Below are 26758 nucleotides of genomic sequence, written 5' to 3' on the forward strand. Positions count from 1 at the left end.
CATGCGCAGTCAGGCACTTCATCCAAAGCCTAAAAAACAGCTCTAGAGCCTGGATGAATTGAGAGATAGAGCGAAAGAGGAATAATCCATCATTTCAAACACACACATATATACTCCTCTTTTAAGGAACGTGTGTGTGTGTGTGTGTGTGTGTGTGTGTGTGTGTGTATTGTGGATCAGACATTGCGGTGTTGCTTTAAGAGGAATCCGCTAGCCGGGACACAGCCTGGGATCAGGATGGATGGGAAGGTTAGAGCTCTCCACTAGATCTTCCCGTGATTGGTGCGATCTAACCCAGATTCGAGAAGATCGAGACAGAGAGGGTTTATAAAAGCAGCCCAGGACGTGTTCAAAAAAGAAGAAGAAGAAGCCTAACAGTGCCGCAGTGAATTCCTGCGGGAGGATGTCATCGCTGTTCCCGGAGCTGTGAGGACACTCCCGGTGTGTGGACATGGGGGACATGAGTCAGACCAGACACTGCAAGAACACCTTCATCGTCCCTGCGATCAGATCTTTCGACCATTATGACTTTAACCGAGCGAAAATCCGAGCGAGTCTCACATGGCTGGTGGCCAAAGCCTTTGGTACAGGTAGGTGGCGTCCTTTCGTCTTTCTGTCTCTTTCTAGCTTCCTCCAGATGTCTCTCTTTGGTACAGGTAGGTGGCGTCATTTCGTCTTTTTGCCTCTGTATCTTTCGCCCTCTGTCTGTCTTTGGTATTGGTAGGTGGCGTCCTTTTATCTTTCTGTCTGTCTGTCCCCCTTTCTCTCTCTCTCTCTCTCTCTCTCTCTCTCTCTCTCTCTCTCTCTCTGTCTTTCTAACTATCTCCCCATTTTCTCTCTCTGTTTTTCTATCTATCTATCTATCTATCTATCTATCTATCTATCTATCTATCTATCTATCTATCTATCTATCTATCTATGTCTTTTTGTTTGTTTACCCTACTCGGGAAATCATTGTTCTAATGGTGAAGTCTGAGGGCAGATCAATATTGGCGCGCACACACACACACACACACACAAACACACACACACACACAAACACACACACACACACACACACACACACACACACAAACACACACACACAAACACACACACACATTTTATATATATATATATATATATATATATATATATATATATATATATATATATATATGTATAAAATGTTTATTTATTTTTATACAGTGCATTCAGAAAGTATTCACAGCGCTTCACTTTTTCCACGTTATGTTCCAGCCTCATTCCCAAAAGGATTAAATTCACTATTTTCCTCAAAATTTTACAAACAAAACCCCATAATGACAATGTGAATACTTTGTTGAAACTCCTTTGGCACCAATTACAGCCTCAAGTCTTTAGCAATATGATGCTACAAGCTACAAGCTTGGCACATGTATTTCTGGGCAGTTTCTCCCATTCTTCTTTACAGAACCTCTCCAGCAGGTTGGATGGGGCGACAGTGCACATCCATTTTCAGATCTCTCCAGAGATGTTCAATCGGGTTCAAGTCTGGGCTCTGACTTGATTTCCGTAAAGCTGCTTTGAGACAATGTCTGTTGTAAAAAGCGCTATAGAAATAAACTTGACTTGACTTGACAAATGAGGATTTTAAAGAATTTTTTGTTTTGTTTGTCTGATAAAAGTATTAGGACACACCTGATTTTTTTCAGACATATAATATGCTTCCTGCCAAACTGTTACCACAAACTTGGAGGCCCACAATTATATTGGACATCTTTGTTATGTGGTACCATGAATTTTCTCTTTACTTAAAGTGGAGACCCAAACCTGTTTCAGCATGCCAATGCACCAGTGCACAAAGTCAGCCCCATGAATATATGATATACATGGTTTGGAAGATGTGGAAGATCTTGAGTTCTGATCTTAACCCTATTGAGTACCTTTGGAATGAATTTGGAACGCTGAGTGCACCCCAGGCCTCCTCACCTAGAGTTCACAGGATGCAAAATGAACGCGTTAATGCAAATTCATTTTAACGGCACTATTTTTCTTCTTCTTCTTTTTTCGGCTTCTCGAATTAGAGGTCTCCACAGCGGATTATCCATCTCCATACCCCCCCTGTCCTCTTCATCTGCCTCTTTCAACCCAACTACCTGCATGTCTTCCTCACCACATCCATAAACCTCCGCCTTGGCCTTCCTCTTTTCCTCCTTCCTGGTGGCTCCATCCTCAGCATTCTCCTACTGATATACCCCATGTCCCTCCTCTGCACATGTCCAAACCATCTCAATCTCGCTGTACTTGGCTTGGTCAAAAACCTAACATCTTTATAAGATAGACAGACAGACAGACAATATAATATGGATTATATATAGATGTCCACGTGTTCTCTCTTTATGTATATGTATGTATATATATATATATATATATATATATATATATATATATATATATATATATATATATATACATGCTCATCTAGTAAATGATCACTATTCTCCATGCTAACCAGCATATTAAAGCTCATCCTGTCGCTTCGTGGGCGTTTGGTGACCTCATTCTTTCTTAATTTTTGAGGAAGAAAATCTGCTCTCACAATTTAAAGCGGACTTACGCTTTATAACTAATTATCGCATGGTTCTGTTGTTATCGACGAATTTTAAGAATCTCTTGTCCACGTTTAATGGGTATCTTCATTTTTCAAATTTCAGGTGCTTATGAATGAACAAATAGGTTTTCTTTATCGTCTTTGATGCAACCTACCTTGTGAAATGATGTGTATGCTAGTGTAATTACATATTGGAAGCAAAGATAGAAATTATGATACTTATATATAGATATCAGTTGAATATAATGTACTGTAGCTAAAACTGAACATTTTATGGTACAAGATTTAAAATAGGACATAATATACAGTATGGAGTGAAATGTTGGCATCCCATTGAGGGTCAGTTTCTGGGTTTACATGTCACAGAAGAATTGATATATCAGTGGAATTCAGACATACACTACTGTATTTGAACCAAAAATATTCGGACACCTGCCTTTTCCAGCCGTATGTGGTTCTACGACAAACTGTTCCCACAGTGCTGGAGGCACACAATTGTATTAGATGTCTTTGGGTGCAGGATGAAATTTTCCCTTTATTTTAACTCGGAGACCCAAATTTGCTCCTGTGCACAGACCAGGCTCAAGAAGGATAATGGTTTACATGGTTTAAGAGTTTGTGTGGCCTGCTATAGAGCTCTAACCTCAACCCTACTGAACACCTTTGGGATGAATTGGTACGGATAATGTCTTGGCTTGGAACTTAATCCCGTCCTATCTTTTACACTTTGCCTTCCCCAGACAGCGTTCCAGACAAACTAAAGGATCCGTTCTACACGGACCAGTACGAGCAGGAGCACGTGAAGCCGCCGGTGGTCGACCTTCTACTCTCAGCCGAGCTCTGCTGCCGTGCCGGGAGTCTGATCCTCAAAAGCGATGCTGCCAAACCTCTGCTGGGCCACGACGCCGTTATCCAGGCCCTGGCTCAAAAAGGCTTATATGTGACGGTCCACGAGAGACTGGTCACCGAGAGAGACTTGTCCATGAGGCCAATTCAGATGGTAAGGATGCTTTCTTTTTGTACCTCTATTCAATTCAGTTTTATTTGTATAGCGGTGTCTTGTTTATATACAGAAACAAGATGGTTTCCTATACGTTTATCCCTAATGATGGTATCAGGAAGAAACCTGATGAGAGGAACCAGATTTAAAGGCAAACCTGTCCTCTTCTGGGTGGCACAGAATGTCCATGTCCATGCCATGTTGAACATCCACTAGACAAATAAAACTAAATAAAGACATTGGAAATGCTTCCATCTTTCTAAACACCACCCTCCTATAAGCTGGATAGACAGATGTCAGTCTTCACACCCCGACAGCAAGGACAGGGACGATGGCTGGGGGCATTATCCGGATTAAAATCTCAGTCTCTCAGCAACAAGGGGAGCATCTAACGAATTTATTTACACTCCACAAACTCCAGATTTATGTTGCTCCACAGAAACAGGTAGTTGCTCTCACCACGCTGTCGTATTTTTATCCCGATGCTATGCAGAATCCGGTTTTTTGAAGAAGCAAGAGCGGGTAATTTTAGGCCGTGACGGGGCCCGAGGGACTCGGCGTGCCCTCGTTATAGGAAGTGCCATCGCGCGCACGATCACGGGGCCCTACTTTAGATCAGACTGGCTCACTGCGAAACGTTGGACAGAAATTTTCTGACAAGCTACAATGCAACATTGCTTTTGGCCTGAAAGTCTTTGATAATGATGATGATGATGATGGTGACGATGATGATCTACATAGAATAAACTGCCATTCTGCAATATCTCTCACTTGGCATTAAACTGATTTGGAGCAGTTTGAATATAATGGATTACAAAGGACGTAGGTTTGTTCGGACTTTATAACAAATCAAGCTGTTTTAATGAGTGAATTGTGTAGATATTGTGCGGACAGCGGTGTGGTGTGTGTGTGTCACCGAGCGAGATGGATTCATAGATGTTTTGAACCGCATCCCTATAAATAATTGAAGGTCTGCTGGGAACAGTATAAATAGGACAGAACCGTGTGTGTGTGTGTGTGTGTGTGTGTGTGTGTGTGTGTGTGTGTATATATATATATATATATATATATATATATATATATATATATATGTGTGTGTGTGAGAGGAGCAGACCAATTCCCTGTCCACCTACTGTCCACACAAATCATTGCATTCGTATGTTGTGGCTGATAATAAGATCAAACCCTCGACGACACGAGTGGAAATTGGCAGATCCAATCGATTTTCCGCCTCTCTTTATATCCTCCAAAAAGACGGCGCGACATGAACTGAGCGTCCTCCCTATCATTAGCATCTTCCCTCACTTTCCTCCATCGCCATGGAAACCATACTCTCATGTTCTCGGAGCAGCCATATTTACAAGCAGTGGAATATTATTATCCGTAGTGTACACGAGTCACGTGCTAGGATTCGGGGCGCAAGGTTTAGCTCGGGTGACACGTGAATACGTGCGCTAGCGTGGGTTGTGTTTTGCAAAGACGCTGAGTGAAATAAAGTCAACCGCAGTGGTGTCTTTATTATATTTATATTAGCGATGGTAAGATTCAAGGCTTCGGCATAAAAGTTAACGACATGATGCATCGATTTAAAAAAGTGTGCATCGGATACAAGTTGCCATTTCTACATATTAGGGACCAATAGTATGTGAGCAAACATTGTATATTCGATTTTGCGTCGCATTCTCTGCCGACACGCCAATATGACGTATCACAACCAGTTTTTCCACGGGTCATGAAATATTTGAAATATAATGGAATTTTAGAAGCTCTATTCCAAACATTGGAAGTCAGTGAATTTGCTATTTCTTTTGTCCAAGCCATGGAATAGCACAGATTTTTTTTTGTCGCTACAAATTTTAGTTTCTATTTATCAAAATGTAATTCTTCTATATCGTATGTTTTTTTTTAAAATTACGTTGTTTCATGAGTTTTAAGTCTATGGTTTAATCTAAAGACCCTGGTGGATGAAATCTTGTGGTATCTGAAGCTCACTGGTCGTATAGGTCCTCAGAAAGTGTAGCTCATGTTAGGTAGCATAAGTGACAGAATTGAAAATGTAGCTAATTAGGTTGCGAGCTAATTACTGTTAACGCTTGACAAATTCTTAGCCTCTGCAATAGATTTGTGTAAATGAATTGTTATTCAGAGGCCTGTTTTTTTGTTCATTTTCAATCATGGAAATTTTTAGTCAGTGACAGTCAGGAAAAAGTCATAAATACATAAAATACATAAAATCTAGATTAACATGGCAGAGGTAGAGCTGCATCTTCCTGGAGACAGAACAGGAAAAGAAACTCTGGTTTTATTTAATTTTTTTTTGTTTCTTTTTTTTTTTTTTTTAGGTTCATGTCTATGGACAATATACAATAAATTGCTCTTGTCCATATGAGGTTCCTCCCAAAAAACTATTACCACACATAATTGTACAGAATGTCTTTGGATGTAGAAGCATGAAGGGACAATTCACTTGAACTAGGAGAACAAAAAGCTGTTCCAGCATGACAATGTGATGCACAAAAACAGCTCCATGAAGATATGCTTCACAAGTGTTGGATGATGTGGGAGATCTTGAGTGGCCTGCTTTAGAGGAATGATCTCAACCCTATTGGGATGAATTGGAACTGCAGCCCCGGGCCTCCTCGCTCTCTCCTACATCAGTACCTGACTTTACTAACACCCTTGTGACTGAATTAACGGTTATTATAACGGCAAATAGAAACTCAACGTAGAATGGGATGTTAGCACATACGAATCTAATGTGTCCACAATCATGAAATGAAAACTGATATTTCACATTGACAGATTGAATAAGGTGGCTGAGACATTGCCATGGCAACGCTCAGGAGGCAGGCAGCTGGTGATGGTGATGTGTGTGAGTGTGTGTGTGTGTGTGTGTGTGTGTGTGTGTTGGTGGACTTATTGCTCTGCCTGAGGCAAGATCTCTGAAATGCTGAGTGCAGCGTCAGGCCCTGTTTCTATCACACTCGCTCTATTTAAGTACTAACGTACTAAATAAATAAATAAAAAATCACAACAGGACATCATTTTCTGTTCTTACAGCAGTGTCAGCAGTCGCCATTACTTACAAGGACTCTGCTAACTCAGCTGAAGCACCATTTAACAATGGATGGTCGACTCCAGAATTATTGGCACCCCCCCCACACCCATTAACCCCCAAAGAAAATGAATAACGGGCAATAAATGATGAATTGAACTTATACAGTCCGACATTGTAGAGAACACATTTTTCTTTTAAGTGTAATCTTTTTATTTTTTTTAGAAGTGATTATTATTATTGGCACCCCTACATTTAACATTTGGCAACGTCGGTCCTGAGGTTAAAACGTTTTTTCCTGTAAAAACGAGTAGGAACTTTTTCAATCTATCTATATTCTTTATTTCCTGTTTTTTTATGTTATCTGTCTGTCTGTCTGTCTGTCTGTCTGTCTGTCTGTCTATCTATCTATCTATCTATCTATCTATCTATCTATCTATCTATCTATCTATCTATCTATCTATCTATCTATCTATCGACAAAGTGTACTTGTGGAGATTATGGTCAGGATGCCTGGGGTGCGCTCCACTTTCCAATTCATCCCAAAGCTGTTCAGTAGGGTTGAGCTTTTGAACAGGCCACTCGAGATCTTCCACATCTTCCAACTCATGTAAACTAGATCTTCATGGAGCTGGCATTGCCATGCTGGAACAGCATTCAATGACGTGCAATACAATTGTGTGCCTCCAAATATGTGGTAACAGTTTGCTAAATAACCGCATATGGCTGGAAAGGTCAGGTGTCCCAGTACTTTTGCCAGCATAGTGTAATGTATGAATATAAGTTTAATTTAAGGAAAAATGTTCACAGTGATAAGTTATAACTGATTATATCTCTTTTATATTGCGTCTGCGCTTCGCAGTTTGGTTCTGGAGGCTGTTGTGATTGTCAGTGGTAATTATTTCTGATGCATTAGTTCTTGTTTGCAGGGAAAAACAAATCAAGAACCAGCTGAGTTTATTTACCAGCAGATCAGCATCTCGTTCTCACTGTGGCTCTCCACATGCTCACTTCTGTCAGCGTTGCGTCTTCTATAAATTACTCCTCCACCGAGCACTAAACAAGACATGTCTAATTCCACTTAGCCTTCGTTTAGCTTCATTTAGCCTTCTGGGTTTGTGGCTTCCCACTGGGCTACTGAGAAAACAGAGCGAGTTTTCATTTGTGGTGGAAGTCATTGGAAATAGGAAGTTACTGCACTAGTGAGTAACAACGTGTCTGTCTGTCTGTCTGTCTGTCTGTCTGTCTGTCTGTCTGTCTGGACAGGCTATCTATCTGTCTGTCTGTCTGTCTGTCTGTCTGTCTGTCTAGATAGGCAGTCTATCTCTCTGTTTAATCTCTCTCTTTCTCTCTCTATCTATCTATTGCATTCATCATTCTAATTCATAAGGTGTTCGATAAGGTTGAGATCAGAGCGCCAAAGCAGGCCATTCAAGATCTTTAACATCTAACCCATATAAAGCATCTCTTAATGGGGCTCTCTTTGTGAACACGTTGTCATGCTGGAACAGGTTTTGGTTTCCTGGTTCAAGTGAAAGAAATATTTCCAAAGACATATTGTGGGCCTCCACTGTTATTGTGGTAATGTTTAGAGGAAGAACCACATATGGGTGGACAAATACTTTGTCTCAATACTGTACATTGTTGACTTTAGGTAGTTTACGTTACTTTAGATGTTAGAGAGATCCAGACTTATTATGGGAGTCATGGGACAGCTGGAAAGGCAGGTTATAGAGTCGCTCTCCCCGACCTCCTCACCTCCTCTACATCAGTACCTGATCTCACTATTAGTTGAACGATCACAGATCCTCAAAGAGACGCCTCATAATCTAATGGAAAGACATTGCATAAAAAAAAGAGTGTAAAATGCATATACAGAGCAGAATAAATATCTGTATAGTACAGGGATGGGTTCATGGATGTCAGTCATAATTATTTATTCCATGTTCTGAATGATTACTTCTCTGTTTGGCAGGATTTGCTTCAGAATGATTATTTTTTTAGGAGTATTACAGAATTGTAGTGGAGAAAATAATGCTGAAAACCACTTGAATGGAAAATACTGTGCCAGGTACAACTAATTCATCAAATGGGGATTATGGCAGATTAAGAAACCATTCTTAATCCTAATCCGGGAAATTGGACATTGTTCAAAATCCTCTCTAAGTACATTTTTAGGTAGGTAACACCAACATTCAATTAGAAAGATGTTTTTCTTTTAAAACGTCTAAAGAGTTTGTGTTTATTTGGCATAAGAAGTATAGGATGTGTAAATTGACCTGGAGTACTAGGTCGTAAGGAGATGGAGAAACGACTTTACATTATATGTAAACCTCTTGGAACAAATGTTGACTGGAATGTTCAGAAAGCATCTATAAATCATACGAGGATGTCCACAAACCTTTGACTATATAGTGTAGTATATCATTGGTAAAGGGATTTGCGTATAACACGTTGGTTCTGTGTTTGTGTGGATGTACGATTGTGGTTTCCTGTATGCAGAGTGCCCACCTGGCGCTGATTGACACGTTGATGATGGCTTACACGGCAGAGACGGTGAGCATGGACAAGGTGGTGGCGTGCATGCAGCAGTATTCCACCGACTGCGCCGACGGAGACGTGCCGTACGACACGGAGGACGGTGTCATCAGCTGGATGAATAAGGTAGATACGATTGTTTACGTTTATTTCACGTGACGTCACTTTGCACGTTAGACTGTCATGTAGCGGGAAACACAAAACTGCATAGACAAAACAATCAGCACAGCAGGGAGAGTAGCTTTCTGGGTGCTGTTTTGACGTCACGCGACATCACGTTAGATCACGTGCGAGTTACCGAGCACGTCACACAGCCTAATATGTGACATATCAAAACGCTCACCACAGTGTGGAGAGTTTTTTCCACTTGATGTCCTCAACAAAAAAAAGGGAACCACCTAATTAATGCATCATAGCCTTGTGACATATAAAAACACTTGTCTGACTGAAGTAAATTACACTGTAAATCTAAAGCCTGTCGGTGATGACGTTTGTGCCATCCATCAACTTTCTAACAATTTGGTGTGTCTCTGGTCACTAGATGTTAGATGCTACAATAAAAATGATACAATATGCCTTGGCAGTTTAAAATACAAATTTAAACAATTTCAGCATCTCTGTGGTTTACCAAAGGGGCAATCCCATCTGAGCCAATGCTTAGAATGTTTACATTCCATCAGTACTGGCTGACTACACACATACACACACACACACACACACACACACACACACACACACACACTATAAATTGTACAATATAAACAATCCTCAGGACTGTTCCAAGTCCCAACATGTAAAAACTAGTTGAGAGTGTTTTCCTGTATATCTCTGCCCATGTGATCTATACCATAAATGCAATGAATACAGACCAAGGCCTCTAAAAAGGTTTTCTGCTCGGAAACTTTTCTGTATTGTAATTGAAAGGGGAGTTATTAATTTGGCCTTTAAACGTTTGATATGCATGAATATTTAATACGCATTCAATATCATGTTCCATGAAATGAAACCTTGTTATGAAATCTTGTCTTTTTTGTCATAATGCTAAAAATACACCACTGTCCCTACGGTAGAAATCATAGAAGTGCTCAAAATGTGCTATAGTTAATGATACAAGTGATTTTAAGGTACAATACTTCATGATAAGTGATCAGACTGGATGATACCTTATGATACAAGTGATCAGATGGTACAATACCTCATAAGTGATCAGACTGTACTGTAGTTAATGATACAAGTGATCAGACTGTACAAAAACTCATTAGAAGTGATCTGACTGGATGATACCTTATGATACAAGTGACCAGGCCAGACCAGTGAAACTGTGTAAGACTGTGTAATACCTCGTGACAAGTGATCAGACTGGATGATACCTCCTGATGCAAGTGATCAGACTGAACAATACCTCATGACATGTGATCAGACTGGATGATACCACATGACACAAGTGATCAGACTGGATGATACCACATGACACATGTGATTGGACTGGATGATTCCTCATGATACAAGTGATCAGACTGTATAATACCTCATGGCAAGTAATCAGACTGGATGATACCACATGACAAGTGATCAGACTGGATGATAAAGCATGATACAAGTGATCACACTGTATTATTCCTCTTGACAAGTGAACAGATTGGATGATATATCATGATACAAGTGATCAGACTGGATGATACCTCATGATGCTTGTGATTAGACTGTACAATACCTTATGACACGTGATCAGACTGGATAAATCCTCCTGATGCAAGTAATCAGACTGGATGATACCACATGACAGGTGATCAGACTGCAATACCTCATGACAAGTGAAGCGACTGGATGATACCTCATAATACAAGTTATCAGACTGTATAATACCTTGTGACAAGTTAACAGACTTACTATAGCCTATGATACGAGGGACTTAACTGTATAAAACCTCATAACAAGGTCCCGGACTGGATGATACCTTATGACACAAGTGATCAGACTGTACAGTACCTCCTGATGCAAGTGATTTGACTAGAAGATGCTTACATGACACAAGCTATAGGACTGTTCAATACCATTTTGACACAGTTGATTAGAATGTACAATACCTCATAACCTACATCCTCACACTATACACTTTCTTAGGATGCAAGTGACCACACTGCACAATACCCTATGAGGCAAGTTCTCATCTGTAAGATACCTCACGATGCAGGTTCTCTTGTAGTGCGATTTTGCTATGACACAAATCGCAATTTCGCCCTGAACAGTAAGAGCTCAATCAAACACATTTTACCTTCACCATCTAACTCACAGCTAAGAATTTGTGTTTTTTTCCAAAAGGTGAACGAATACTTGAAAGAGATCATCATTCATGAGCAAAGCAGGAGAGAGGCACAGAGGGCTGAACCTCTTGAGATCCCTAAGGTAAGTTGACCAAACACGTATCCAGACAAGAGACAATTCTGAAGAACAAAACCTAAGAAAACAGGCAACGGATCAGTAAAGGACTTCAAATAATGTTTAGCAAGACTTCGTAGTTGGTTGTAACCTGTGCTGGTGTTGGGGGAGGGGAGTTCAGGGTTGACGTTAACAGAACGCAATTGTTTAGAAAATAAATTTCTTTGCCGCAGAGACATACTTAGTACATCTATATAAAGTGTTGCTAAGGTAACCTGTCCCAGTTCCCTGCCTCTAATGACCCATGCCAGGTTGCTGTATAAGGTTCTTTCTCTGCTGAGTCATAGTCTTGTCATAGTAAAAGGTCCAAAGCTACTGTGTGGAATCTCTCAGTGGGATGTTATGATCTGGACATTTGCTGATGTATGTCCTGCATTGTCAGAGTGCCACGCATTCCTGTTCCACGTTCTCACTCAAGCCTTACGCTTGGGACACGTGCATACTGAGTGCATCCACCCACATGGGTTTAACTTTTATCCAAAGAGGAGGTTTCAGAAAGAAGAAAATATATGAGTAATCAGGACATTGTTTGTTTAATCTAGGCTATTGTACAAAAGTATTGTGACAATTCCTTTTTCCAGCCATATGTGCTTTTTTTTCTTCCCAAACTGCTACTATACTCTATAGAATGATTTTGAATGAGATAACATGAATTTTTCCATTAGAACTCGGCTGATTCAGCAGTTTTGCTGAATAATCAGCACCTATAGTTGGTGAATGTATCGATGTATCGCATAAACGATCCAACCTAGCAATCGGTATCGGTAAAATTCACTTTCGCTCGACCTCTAGCTCTGATATCAACCCTATTATACCTTTGGGGGGGGAGAATTGGAACGCACTCCGGGTATCTCACGGCTATCACCTGACTTTATGCATGAAGAAGCACCAATCTCCACAACACCTAGTCAAACATCTTGCCAGAAGAGTGGAGGTTATTATAAGTATACAAATTGTGCACTAAATTTGTACACCAATTCTATGGTCAGGTGTCCACAAACTTTTGTCCATATAGTGTATTAAAAAAGCTTATTAATTAAATATTTGTATCGAGTTTTGCACAGAGGAATTGCAGGTCTAAGTTTTTGATGGTAATATAAGATGGCACTTCTATTTAGGGGTGTGTGTGTATATGTGCATGTGTGTGTGTGTGTGTGTGTTTTGAAGGCGGCATGACTGTTATAAAGCCACCAGTCATGAAAGTTTAACAAGTAAATGTCTGCAGAGACCCTTTTGCTTTTTGCTGCGGTGTATACAGCAAAGCCCAGTGCAGTTCTAGGACACTTGGACACTTTTTCCTGTAAAAAAAAAAAGTCCTGTGGAACAAAAAAAGACTCCTTACCCCTTTTCCCTCATCGACCCTCATAGCTGCATTACTGTCCTGACACTAAAGTAACCACAGTGAATCTTGTCTCATCGTTTTTTTTTCCCCCTCAGTGTTTTACTTAAAGTAACGAGCTATTGATTTAATAGGAAATCACATTTTCAGACTTCTGTGATGGGATGAGATTGATTTTTTCTTCTGTCCTTATCCTGAATCCTGTTCTTCCTTCTTTTCTCTTTTCCTTTCTCTTTTTGAAGTCTCCAACCAAATGGTATATGAAGCTGGTTCCTGTAAGTTGCAACACGCTTGTTTTTCCCTCCATCACGCTTCCATCTGCTTCCATCAGTCGCCTCACATCGTCCCTCTAGTGTTCGTGTGTTTGTCATTTTCCTCATTTATTTCTAGAAGCGAAATAGCTTTTATATATATATATATATATATATATATATATATATATATATATATATATATATATATATATATATATATATATATATATATATATATATATATATATATATATAAAAGATATAGATATTTATATTTCTCATTGCATTTGCTTGGAAAATCTTTTTCCATGAGTTTATTTATTATTTTTTTATTGATTTCCCATCTTAAAAATGTAAAGTCATGTTAATGATGTTCATATGTCATTCCTTTTGTAACCCACGCAAAATATTGTCCTCGCTTTTGCTGCGGGTGAGCTTTACTTACTGCTGTGTGTGTGTGTGTGTGTGTGTGTGTGTGTGTGTGTGTGTGTGTGTGTGTGTGTGTGGACGCAGTCCCGCTACAGGAAGGAACAGACTTTGCCTAAAACAGTACCATGGATCCCCCCAGTGGACAACCTGCTGAAGGACAGCACAGATGGCTGCGCCCTTGCCGCCCTGCTGCACTTCTACTGCCCTGACCTCGTCAAACTAGAAGGTGGGACTACTGCCAAGTGTTTGTGTTTGTGTTTGTGTGTGTGTGTGTGTGTGTGTGTGCATCCATTTGTAAGATCTTTTTTGTTTTCTATCATTTCCAGCATGTTAATCATCCTTGTGACACGTTTCAAGTGATCGCATCAGCCCATACACAAAGGCAAAATCAGATCAATGACAAAGGAAATGACCGCCTTTGTCACGTGATGTGCTGATTAACGGCCCGACCTCCGATTGGCCGAGTCCGTCTGTACTTCAGAGCCGAATGGGACTTCAGGAGCTCAATTTGTACATCGGTTTTCTTTTTTCCCCCCACAGACGTGTGCCTGAAAGAGAGCATGTCTCTGGCGGACAGCTTGTACAACCTGCAGCTGGTTCAGGAATTCTGCCAGGAGCACTTGAACCGCTGCTGCCACTTCACCCTGGAGGACATGCTCTACGCTTCTTCTTCCATCAAAGTAAGCCTTTGCTTTCGTCAGCTTTGCGTTCAAACTAGCGAGGCGGCCGTATGTACATGATTAGTGTGTATACAGTGGTATGCTAGTAGGGTAAGCTAGCTATGAAAAGTTGGAAAGAAGAATATTATTGTAAGCACTGAATGCTGAAGGTCTTTACAATTACAATATCCTTACAATATTTCGATCCTATGATGACGATAGCGATACGACAAAATTGTGAAAATAAATGTATTGCTCTATAAATTGTTCTGTTATGCTTTGATTTGTTATGTTATAAACAAATTACAGTATACTACCCTCATTCTGATCACGATTCATTAATCCTCCTAGGAAGGATTTACAAATGCAAAGCACCTTTTCATCTGGAAACATCCAGAGAAAAAAATGTTGCTTGGACATTCCTCAATATCAGTTGTACCAAAAAAAACAGCTAAAAATCCAAAATCACCATAGTATAACTTTTTTATATGATTCTTCGACTCACTAAAGTATATTTTGCATCACACAATATCTAACTAATACTAACTAATGCTGCCAAAACAGTTCTGTCGGATCAGGGTCTTTGCTCCCCACGTGCATCAGTGAACCACGCCCGCCCATGACCCTGTCGCCGGTTCACCACTGTTCCTTCCTTGGACCACTTTTCATAGATACTGACCACTGCAGACCAGGAACAGCCCACAAAAGCTGCAGTTTTGGAGATGCTCTGTCTCAGTTGTCTAGACGTCACAATTTGGCCAAACTCGCTCAAATCCTTCCATTTGCTCATTTTTCCTGCTTCTAACACCCCATATATGAGATGCCATGATGAAGAGATAATCAGTGTTATTCACTCAACGGTCATAATGTAATAATGATCATGATGTAATGCCTTGTCGGTGTATATAGTAGGATGTAGTATTATATAGTATATATAGTATGAACTATAGTTTAAATGTGAATGCAGCTGTCTCTGAAAATTTCTAGAGATTTTCTAGACCCATTAATGCAATTGCTAGATATTTGTGAGGTTTTTTAATTTCATCAAAGTGCGATTAAGGCATTCCTGTTTGACAATTTTTATTACAAATATAAATAGAATAATATAAAAGAGGCGAAATTATAATAATAAAAAATAAAATAAAAAAATCTCCTAAAAAACTTTTTATCACTAAACATTTATTTTACTGATGCGACAACTTTCAAATCAAGCATCAAATCTGCCATAATGCACACATCTGGCAATTAAAATCGGAAACATGACAAAAGATCAGTTTGGTGGTGATTTGTGTACTAGATCAGTTCGGCCCCATATATGGGTGTGGTTCTCAGGTGTCCACATGTGTTCGACGAATGCTGACTTCTTTAGCTTTTGAAATTTTAATGAGTTTCCTGTTCAAGCTTATTCCTGAAATGGAAACATTGACGTATACACGACGTCTATACGAAGTTCGCTCTTTCTCTGTGAGAAAACATCTGGCATTTCTTCGTTGGTGGACGGACTAAATCCGACCGAACGCCAATTCGGTATGATGTCAAGGCCATGGTTATTATCTTGGAGTATTGCAGAGCTTTCTTTAACAAGCAGAAGAACAGTGAGTGGGCGCACACGGTTCGTTCTCTCTTGCGATTGCCAAAGCGGTGAGTCACGCATTACAAAACGCTCAGTGGTGAGAGGCTCCCCATGGTAACGTATTCTCCAGGTTTGTGAAGACATGCTAAAATATAAATTGCTCCCAGGCTTCTATGTAACGGAAAAATACAATCATCTTTGGAAGTTTATAGTTAATAAAAGCAAATGTTTTGCCTTTGGTTTTACTCAAAGTGAAGTCCAGTCAATAGTATCTAATATTGTTTGAACCTACTTTACATAGTAGCTGATGCTCGTAGCAAACAGGATATTAGCATAGACAAAACCTTCATACAATGAAATGTCTAACAATGTGTATTAATCTTCACTCCTGAGGAAATTCAGTCTCAAATCTCATCTCTTGCAGTAATATTGTGTTTATTTTATACAAATTGTTTACAATGGGAAGCTTAACCTGATTGAAAACCTTGACAAGGCTTCAGAATTAAGTACACTATGATTCAATTAAATTTGCTAATTTGAATAATAGTTATCACTCGGACACACAGCTTTGCTTCCAATGATGACTAGAAGTCCAGTCAAAGACTGCAATTCTAATAACCATTAAAATAGAAATGTACATAATTTCTATTTTAGTTTTGTCAAAGATGTTGACTAGCGTGCTCTCTCTTGGTTAAGGTGGCTAGCTGTTACTACCTTCTTAATGAACCACACATGATTTATTTAAAATTATTCAAATAATTTTTGGAAAAAAGGTTTCTGAAGTCTTTTGGAATAAGTGATCAAATGTGAATTTTACTGACAGCTAGGTTGGATCATACTTATCAATTAACAATCATACAAACAAACATACTCCATGTAAAATAGTATTGAACTTTTATTTACAAAAATACAAATAAATGTATTTTCAATGCTCTGGACTTTGTGAAGACATTTAAAGATGGCCATTTTAAGAATGTCTGTTTGGATTTATGTAAAGTAGTAGGATTTTAAAGTAAGATTCCATTTGTAACATTAACTAAAGTTAATAAATGCTTAATTTTTTCGGTTAACTTTAGTTAATGCACTATGAACTAACATGAATGGAGCACTCACGTGTCAAAACAAACAGCACATAGCGCCAGTGATTTGCCTCCAGAGGCCTATCTTGTTCTGTATAATGATAGCGGTCCTTCTCCAGCACAGACGCAACCCGGAAAAACTATTTGCTCATTGAACATTTTGTTATATACTTATTTCACTAGATACTACTATTTTAACTAGATTTTAGGAATTGGTGATAAATTCAACAGCAGAGCATTAGTGAGATTAGGTACTGATTTAGGGGCTTAGTAGTTGTGGAGGTTGTTAAATTGTAAAGTGGGGTTGAGGAAGTCAGGGCGCTCTGCAGGACAGTCAAGTGTTTTCACTCTAACCTTAAAACACCATGTATTTTTGGAGCTTGATTTATGTTTCAGGCACTATTAATCCCTTTTGCGTTTCTTTTCTCTTTGACAGAACAACTACCTTGTATTTATGGCTGAGCTCTTCTGGTGGTTTGAAGTGGTTAAGCCATCTTTTGTGCAGCCTCAGGTTTTGGTCAATGACTGTAAGCAAAAGCATGAAATCTAAACAATATCAACCATATTATTATGATCGTTCAAAGTTTGGAACAGATAATTCACTACATGACCTGATTGTTTTCTTTGTGGCCATTAGCACCAGCTCCTTCAATAAAGAACGTGCCATCTGTGCCCATTTCTAAAGTCACAAAGAGAAGCTTCATGGAACGACCTCCTAGTCCAGACAGACCAAGGTACAGTAACTTTTCCACCCTAAGGATCTTTAGACTTTCTATATTTTACTTACGTGTAATTCTGGGCCTCGCTAATGTGTGATTTTTTTACTTTTAGTCTCCCGCTTCGACCACAGCCTTTAACATCAAACTCAGGTAAAACTTTAGAAAGGGAAATTTTGTTTCTTTGATGTTTCATAACCCTTACTTGCTGAGCAGTGTGTATTGTGAAAATATTAACCATTCTTTCCATGCGGTAAAGGAGAGATCAGGCGATCAACCTCCATGTCGTTTGTCGACAGCTTTTTGGGAACTTGGCCCAAGGAGAGGAGGTGTGAATACTTAGGACACCTTGTTCAACACTACTGTATTTACTACAAATGTTATAGATGTCTTAAAACCTGTGCGTTTTACAAATTCTTGTCCTAGGGCAGGGACTCAGGGAGTGTCTTTTGACATACCTTTGGATAAGGACAACACCAGCCAAGCTCTTCCACAACCCAGGCGAGGCATGACCCGGTCTGTGAGTACTGAAGGATTCGGGCAAAAAATAGCCAAGGGAATGAAGCGGAATCTGTCCTTCCAGCCTGTCAATGGCCAAAACATTGGCATCGAGGAAGAGGGCTGTCCAGATTCCCTTGTGGAACCCCAACATGGTGGTCTGAATGGTACCACTCAAAGTAGTATTGAGGAAGCTCTGGAAATCATCCATAATTCAGAAAAGCCACAGGAGGACACCAGGGATGAGGCGGAGAATGAAGGTTTTTTCCTTCACACGAAGACCGAAGGAGAACCGACCTCCAAAACCCAAGCTGAAGAAGGAGACTCGTTGTCCGAGGCCATGGGGATTTCGAGTGCTTCAACTACCGAGGTGGACACCGGAATCCATGTAAAGACAGAAGACATCCAAGAGACTCTGGATGACGACTCATCGCTGCGAGACTGCACAACAAGTATGGAGTTAGATGCAGACCAGTGCTTTGAGGCTAGAGCAAGTAACAGCCAGGATTCCATTAGTTCATATCCCAGCAGTATTGGCACCAAATCTCCCATCACTGATATTCCCATAGGAGTTAAGATGACTAGCTTTGCTGAACAAAAGTTAAAAAAACTTAATCCAAATGCAGGGGAAAACTCTCAAGGGACCAGGCCAGACAGTTCAGACCTCAACCTTTCCCACTCAGTATCCTGGGCCCCCTCACCAGAAGCAAGTCCTGCCCACCAGCCACAGAGGGATCCAGCGCAAGCCATGGCTGCAGAAATGGTTCAGCTGCGTATGCGGCTAGAAGAGAAGCGTCGAGCCATAGAAGCTCAGAAGAAAAAGGTGGAAGCTGCCTTCACCCGTCACAGGCAAAAGATGGGGCGCAGTGCCTTTCTAACGGTGGTCAAAAGAAAGAATGACGGTGCCTCGCCAAACCAAGAGAACGCCCCAAACTCAGAGAGTACCAAGACACTAGCAGAGACTGCAAAATCTCCAGAAAAGTCTCCAGTCAAGTCTTTTAGCGAGGACAACACATCTGAGGCAGATTTGATGGAGTACACACGCTCTATTGAGAAGTTGAACAGTTCCTTGAGCATTTTGCAAGTGGAGATGCAGAGGCTGGCCCAGCAGCAGGAGATCATCATGCAAATGCGGGAACAGCAGGCTTGGGTTGTGTGTCCACCACAGCCTTCTCCCCAGAAACAGATACGTGAACTTAGAGGAAGCGGGACTCGCTCCTCGGGGTCCCCCTCACCGGCTGACTCTCCGCATGTTACCCATCGCTCTCCTACCAATATCAAGCGGAAGTCGGCTTCCTTCCACTCCAAAACCCCTCGGACACCCAGGCCTACCGAGCTCAAGATCACCCCATTCAACCGAGTCCTGACTGTACCACAGTCTGTGGACAGCCTACCTCGTCTGCGCCGATTCTCACCATCTCAGTCCGTGTCCTCGTTTGCGTACTTAGGGAATGACACAAAGTCAAGCAAAAATAATATGCAAGATGAACCCGTATTTACAGAAGGTACTACATCTGATCTCACTTCGCCCACCAAAGACTTACAACAGACTGAAAATGACACAGTCATTGCAGATTTTGAGGAGTTCGAGAACAGTGCGGAGGAAAATGTAGAGATGAAGAACAAAGGAAAAGAATCCGAAGGAGAAATCAAGCCCACAGTGGAAACTAGTGTTTCGGAGGTGTTGTCCCAAGCTGTAAAAGAAACCTACACGGTAACCCCTACCGAGAAACCAGCAGATATTGCTGGTCAAAACAACAAAAACTTGATTGAAGTGCCACTATCCATTCTAAAGCCCCTTGAAGGACAGGAATTCGAAGATGCTGGAGAGGCAATGCCAGCAGGAGAGAACCTGGAAGATGACCAGAAGATGTGCTGTGGGTTCTTCTTTAAGGTATGCATCTATCAAGTTCCCATCACTTAGCTATTTATCTTATAAGAAGGCATGAATATCATACTTGTATTAACAAAAACCTTACCATCTTGAGAGTTCTTCCATTAATAGTTATTGATTGATCGATAGTCCCAAGTTTGCAGTATCTTTTTAAACCTACTGAGGAATCTGAAGAATTTCTAGTTTCTTGCTCCTCTGGAATCAATTAATATATGGGCCCAGCATTGGCAAGTTGGTGGGATTTGAAGTCATGACCTTCTAATCAGAAGTCCAATGTCTGGAAAACAAAAATGTCTCAGACGCCCTCTAGTGGATATCTTCATTCGTTTTTTTATTTCAACTCAACCCATTTTCATATTAATGAAAGCTAAGGGACCCAAACTTACATTTTGGACAAATACAGTTGAATTTTAGATTTCTGACATTATACCTGACAAACCAATGTAATTAAACGTTGTGATGACAAAAACCATGGCACGTAAAACGATCTCACTTTTCTAACAATTTAAAATTGACTGTATTTCCTTAACACATTGTCAGAGTTTGTGAATGAGTGTAGAGGTCGACCGATAGTGGATTTTAGCAATACTGATAGCTAGGTTGGATCGTACTTGTCGATAATCGATTAATTAACCGATTTACATTTACTTATGCATTTTTTAATTAAGTTAATTTTCATTTTATCTGTAAACTTTAGTTCATACATTTTGACTAAAAGACAGGAGGTGGAGCTGAAAGTAGCAGGGTTGAAGGTGGTAGGATTTTTATTGGAAATGACGAGGATGAACAGGATTAGAACATTTTTTTTTTGAGGGACAGCACATTTAGGACGTTTTGGGGACAAAGTGAGAGAGGCCCGATTGAGATAGTTTGGACATGTGCAAAGGAGGGACATGGGGTATATCGGTAGGAGAATGCTGAGGATGGAGCCACCAGAAAGGAGGAAAAGAGGAAAACCAAGGAAATGGTTTATAGATGTGGTGAGGGAAGACATGCAAGTAGTTGGTTTGAAAGAGGCAGATGTAGAGAACAGAGTAGTATGGAGATGGATGATCTGCTGTGACGACCCATAATAGGAGCAGCCAAAAGAAGAAGAAGAAAAAGAACTTTAGTTCATACACTATGAATTAACATGAATCGGTCAACCTCTTAATGAGTGTGTGTGATTGTGCCTGTGATGGGTTGGCATTAGGTCCAGGGTGCCCCCACCTTGTTTCTGAGTCCCCTCCAGGCTCCCGTGTTTAAAGTGAGTACTACAGAAGATAGATTGATAGATGAATAGTTTACTCATCATCAAGCTTTCCAGTAACATTGCAGGACCCTGTAACTCATATTTCCAGTGGAATTGCAATGCCCCGAACTGCTGAGCAATTTGTGCCCTGCCTTTTCTATAGCGTTCGAATGTTTAATGAGATTCCATATTGGTATAAGCCGAGCTTAAGTGGCATTATGAAACTTGTTGCACACCATGTTAAAAATCAGTAGCTCGGACAAATTAAGCAAGTACGCATGCACGTCAATTTAGCAAGTTAATTACAAAGTGTTTCTCCTAAATACTGTACGATTGTTTACAGCGAGAGTAGCGAGCAAATTGGTGCCTTTATTAACACTAATGAAAAGCTGTTATTTTTAACAAAACTTGGCTGACTTCCTCTGCACTTGTGTTTACGCCACTAATTAACAGGATGACATGAAGGGGGAGGACAGCATGGCGATAAAGCGAGCTGCCCTCCTGGAGAAGAGGCAGAAACGGGAGCGGGAGAACCAGCAGAGGAAGCAGCAGCTCGAGGCTGAACTGGAACAAAAGAAAGAAGAAGCCAGGTGACGACTTATCCAACGATTTTGCTAGCGTAAAATATTTCAATGATATTTGTAATATTCTGCTTCTTCTTTGCCAGATTAAAGGCTGAAGAAGAACGTCAGAAGAAGGAAGATGAGAAAGCCCGGCGGGAGTTCATTAAGCAGGAGTACCTGAGGAGAAAGCAGCTAAAGCTCATGGAAGATATGGATATGCTGGTGAAAGCCCGACCAGCCACGGCTAAGCAAAAGAAACCACGGCCCAAATCCATTCATCGCGATGTCATCGAGTCCCCCAAGACCCCTGTCAGGGCAGCAGCAGGTGAACGGGCGCATGCCCTCTTCCTGGGCAAGACTCATGTGCTTTGTGCCACCCTCGGCCTTTTGCTTTCCTGCTCACTGATTTCCTTTAGACCTTCTAACCTGATCTAAACCTGTTTTCCTGTCGCTTTGCCTTGCTAATAATTGTTTGTGCGACTAATTGTTTTGTCTGGAATCCTCTAAACTTTCAAACAAACTCTTGAGACTTATTTTACTACCCTTTCTAACATCTCTTGTTAAGATTAGATTAGAAATCAATGTGGGCAGTGAGCTTGACAAAAGGGGAGTTCAAAGTACAGCCCGTGGTCTTCTCTTCGAATTGTCTAACCGTATTTCCGGGTGCGTTGTTGTGTTTTACATCCAGGTTCACGACCTCGTGTCTTTTCAGTGTCCAGTCTCTCTTTGGCCTCCCTTAGTCTGGGAGACAATGACAGTATCAGCTCGGAGAAACGAACCCCCAGGTAAGGATCATGGTTTAAATAAAAAAAATAAACAGGATTCCTATGCACTTTTGGAAAAGTAGAAAAAGTATGGAATTTCATTTGAGTGATTTCCAGGTCTGGATTAGTAGAGAAAACAGGTTTCCTGGATTAGTATGGAAAAAAAGAACAGTGAGTATTCAAAAACATTTGTGTTGCTCTGTTCGGATTATAAAAATATAAAAGAATTTGTAAAATGTTTCTTATAAAATGAAGGCACTACACAAATACATTTGAAAATGAAAGAAATCGTCTAAAAAGCACACGTTCGTCTTTAATTGTTTCTCAAAGGTTTCAGTCCATACTGAAAAATCTGAAAACGCTCACGTCCCTATACTGCACATGAGCGAAAGACAAGATACTTTCCGGCTTTTTTACGAAAAAGTTGTAAAAGCAACTAAAAATGCATTATGGTTTTTTCTGAAAGCCTCTGTTTTCACAGTCCGCAACTCAATGCGAAAATTACATTTTCATTTTGATCGTTTTTCGAAAACCTTTGTTTTCGTTTACTAATATGGCATCTTAGTGTAGACAGAAGGCCAAAACGAAGAGAAAATTTGGCGTTCTCAAACAAGCATGTACAGTCAAACCCGGATAATTCGCGGGATATGTGGCTTGGAAAATTTGCGGATTTTAGGACCTTGCTGGGGTTACCTTTTATGACACCTAGCCCACCCCCCATGGGGACTTCCGGGGGACCACTGTATTAGCGTGGGCATGGCCAAAAAGTGTTTTTTCTTAATGGATTTTAGTTCGGTTTTGTAGTTTTCTTGGTGGAAAAAAGATTACATTTATAAATTATTAACATTGCACAGTTTTAGAATTGGAGTTTTGATAAAATGCTGTTCATTGAACGTGTTAATTTGGTGTTGGTGCAGTAGCTCCAACTATCTGGCAAGTATTTGGTAATGTAATAGTATAACCCAGAGATTCTGACTTTGACATGCATTAGATAATGTAACGTAACGCATGTTATAGTTGGAATTTATTTATTTATTTTAGATGTTAAATATGGCCTTAAAAATCTGCATGTTTAAATCTGGAAATGTATCGAATGTTAAAATGACTGAAATGTGTAAGAGAAGTATACCGGCAGCAAGGCTGAAATATTTTTTTCTGTGTCGTCTAGTACCTCTCCAGTATTAACATTTTTTCTTCTGTGAATTCCTTTGTCCTTTCACATTCAGAAGCAATAGCTTAGCGTCGGCCAGCCTATACGGCTTCTTGAGCTCTCCTCGTGTACGAAGGAGAAGGTCAGTCTTAGCTGGATCAGCCTCCTCGCCATTCCATTCCTGGTCAAAGGATAGCCCATGCATACACATTCCATATCACTGCAACTGCTTTCTTGTGGGTTTATTTTTCATCATATAATCAGCTTATCCTTCATACTTTGCAGCCTAATGAATAATGTAAAGATTTCAATCCAGGGTGCGATTGAACACTGCGTTTAGCAGGGCAAAATACCTTATTATCACCTGCTGAAGTTGCATGAAAACAAAAACGACGTGGAACACTCCTTACTCTCTGTTTTTGGCAATATTATGCATTATACATGACTGACAGCATGATTCATTTATACGATGTGTGCCCCAGTAGGCCTGATTCAGCTGACAGCTTCCTGTCTCCTTCATGCTCCGGGAGCCATAATGGCGAGAAAGACTGGGAAAATGCCTCCACCACCTCCTCAGTCACTTCAATCACCGAATACACAGGTTCGAGTCATGGCCTCGTTTTTATAGCATATTAAGATGAATTCATTCATCAAACTCGCCATGGAAAGGTTATATACACGATATGGGCAAAGGTTTGTGGACACCTCAGCATGACAGATAGGATTGAATTTTACAGTTACTGCAATTCATATATTTTTTAATGGATACTAGATAAAACAAACATTTAATGTAAAATAGTAATAAACTGTGTTCTAAAACATTTTCAAAAGTACTAAATCATTAAATGATCGTCACTTTACGCACACATACCCTGGCAATTTGCACATTTCATTTCTTTTCTTTCTTTTTGAATTGCCAGTTTGCACTGTTTTTTATGTTGCATCATCTGCACTATTGTCTCTTTTTTTTTTTTTTTTAAGTTATTTATGATTTGTGTAATCTGCTGCTGCTGCAACACAATAACTTCCCTCACGGCATCAATAAAGTATATCTAAGTCTAATTCTAAATGCACTAAATAAAACACATGAATTTATCAATTATATTAATACATATTGAGGAAAATAAAAGACATACATTTAAACTAAAACAAAGAGTAACACTCCAAATAAACAAAAACAGTTAAATCCAGAATTAAAAAAAGAAACAGTACGTGTCATCAGTTATTCACCTCTAGAGGCCGCTCTCGTACTGCCTAATGCAACCCGAAAAACTACTGGTATAGCCAAAATAGTTCCAGCATTGGCATGCTGGAACAGCTTTTGGACTCCTAGTTTAAGTAAAGGAGTTGAACCACATATGGCTTGAAATATCAGGTGTCCCTAAATTTTTTGTCCATATAGAGTATGTTTGCATTATATATATTTATATATATATTTATATATTGGCAGGTCCTAAGTTGTACAAAGAACCCAGTGCCAAGTCAAATAAGCATATTATTCAGAACGCTTTGGCTCATTGTTGTCTGGCTGGGAAGGTCAATGAAGGTCAGAAGAACAAGATCCTGGAGGTAAGAACATTAATAATAGTGTTCACAATATGATCAAGGCCAAACTGCTTTCAACAATAGGTCAATCTGTCAATAAATATTAATAAAATACGCAGTGTTAAGATCGATGTCCTGTGTCATAACCCACTGTTATTCTACCTTTTTCTGTAGGAAATGGAGAAATCGCAGGCCCACAACTTCCTGATCCTGTTTCGCGATTCGGGTTGCCAGTTTCGCTCCGTGTACACGTACTACCCGGAGACCGAGCAGGTGAACAAGCTGGCCGGGATCGGGCCCAAAAGCATCTCGCGGAAGATGATCGAGGGCTTGTTCAAGTACAATTCGGACCGCAAGCAGTTTAGCCAAATCCCTGCGAAGACCATGTCTGCCAGCGTGGACGCCATTACCATCTACAGCCACTTGTGGCAGACCAAGAAGCCGGGGACGCCGAAGAAAGTCGCGCCTACCAACAAGTCATAAGATTCGATATTTGTTTGCGGCTCTTTGCGCTTCATTCTTTTCTTTTTTTTCTGATTTATAAACGCCGTATTTTCCACATTTCCACATCACGGCAACACGACCAACACTATATAAAATATGCACAACTGGATTGTAAAGCAACATGGGCTTGTCACTGGAACTCACTCCTTTATTTAGAACCTGGGAGTCTCATTGCATTTCAGTTAAAGCATATGAGTGTGTGTGTGTGGGAGGGGGGTAACTTTTCTATGTGGACAAAAATAAAAGGGAATGATGAAAATATGACTGATATTTGGTACCCTGAAGCACTGAATTTCAATTATGTGTAGAAACAGTATTATGTGTGTATGTTTTCAATCGGCTTCGGTTTCTTTGGATGTTTTTATGGTATGTAATGTTGTGCTCTTATGATAAAAGATATGGTGTCGGTCAAAGATTTGGAAAAACTAAGCCTTTTATGGATTTGGAGAAACACACACACACATGTATCTTATTTTATTTTTTTCAACAAAACGAAACGAAAGGTTACTGTTAAATAACGGTATGGAGATTTACTTTGACCAAACATTTATATAAAATGTAGACTTTTTTATTGAAAAAAAATCCTCTCTTAGCATGAATGCTAGCTTTACACGATCTCCGCATCCGGACAGTTCGTTTCTCCAAAGTTCTTCAATAGTTGACCTTCAGTTCATCCAAGAGCAGTTTTATAGGATTTAAGTGCAGTGCCTGGGCAGGCCATTCTATGATTAATAACACTCCAAGCTACTGTTTGCTCTCTAAATAAGGGCTTGGACATACGCTTCGGTTCCAATGCGCCGCAGTCCAGACGAATAGAACGATGGCCATGTGGTTTGGTTTTCCTTTTAAATGGAAGCTACCATGCTTTAAAACAACCCCAAACCATTACACTTCCACTTCCATGTTTTGCTGAGGCAGTCTAACATCGTTTCTGGTCACAAGATGTTCTGTTTGAG

General features: G+C 40.1%; 1 protein-coding gene across 9 annotated transcripts; it reads left to right on the forward strand.

Annotated features, from left to right (window-relative positions):
- On the forward strand, positions 1-26215 carry camsap2a (calmodulin regulated spectrin-associated protein family, member 2a). Of its 9 annotated transcripts, none has more exons than XM_046857676.1 (19): positions 1-590; positions 3313-3572; positions 9130-9291; positions 11488-11571; positions 13186-13218; positions 13711-13852; positions 14167-14306; positions 17374-17464; positions 17575-17671; positions 17769-17806; positions 17913-17982; positions 18080-20045; positions 21730-21866; positions 21944-22164; positions 22528-22624; positions 23830-23895; positions 24236-24354; positions 25204-25322; positions 25473-26215. In XM_046857676.1, the coding sequence occupies exons 1-19, from the start codon at positions 452-454 to the stop codon at positions 25779-25781; spliced, it is 4290 nt and encodes a 1429-aa protein (XP_046713632.1). In that variant the 5' UTR covers positions 1-451; the 3' UTR covers positions 25782-26215. The 9 variants fall into 9 exon arrangements, with proteins under 9 accessions (XP_046713632.1, XP_046713633.1, XP_046713634.1 ...); XM_046857677.1 differs by having other exon boundaries at positions 24239-24354; XM_046857678.1 differs by having other exon boundaries at positions 22552-22624.
- Positions 26216-26758: the final 543 nt, after the last annotated feature.

The sequence above is a fragment of the Silurus meridionalis genome, chromosome 9 (genome assembly GCF_014805685.1).
Source record: "Silurus meridionalis isolate SWU-2019-XX chromosome 9, ASM1480568v1, whole genome shotgun sequence".
NCBI classification, from domain to species: domain Eukaryota; kingdom Metazoa; phylum Chordata; class Actinopteri; order Siluriformes; family Siluridae; genus Silurus; species Silurus meridionalis.

Excerpts from the sequence above, each read along its gene's own strand:
- camsap2a (XM_046857676.1), top strand. The coding sequence starts at position 452 with ATGGGGGACATGAGTCAGACCAGACACTGCAAGAACACCTTCATCGTC. Across the intron at positions 21,867-21,943 it reads CAAAAGAAAGAAGAAGCCAG|ATTAAAGGCTGAAGAAGAAC; the intron begins GTGACGACTTAT and ends CTTCTTTGCCAG. Across the intron at positions 24,355-25,203 it reads TTCAATCACCGAATACACAG|GTCCTAAGTTGTACAAAGAA; the intron begins GTTCGAGTCATG and ends ATATATTGGCAG.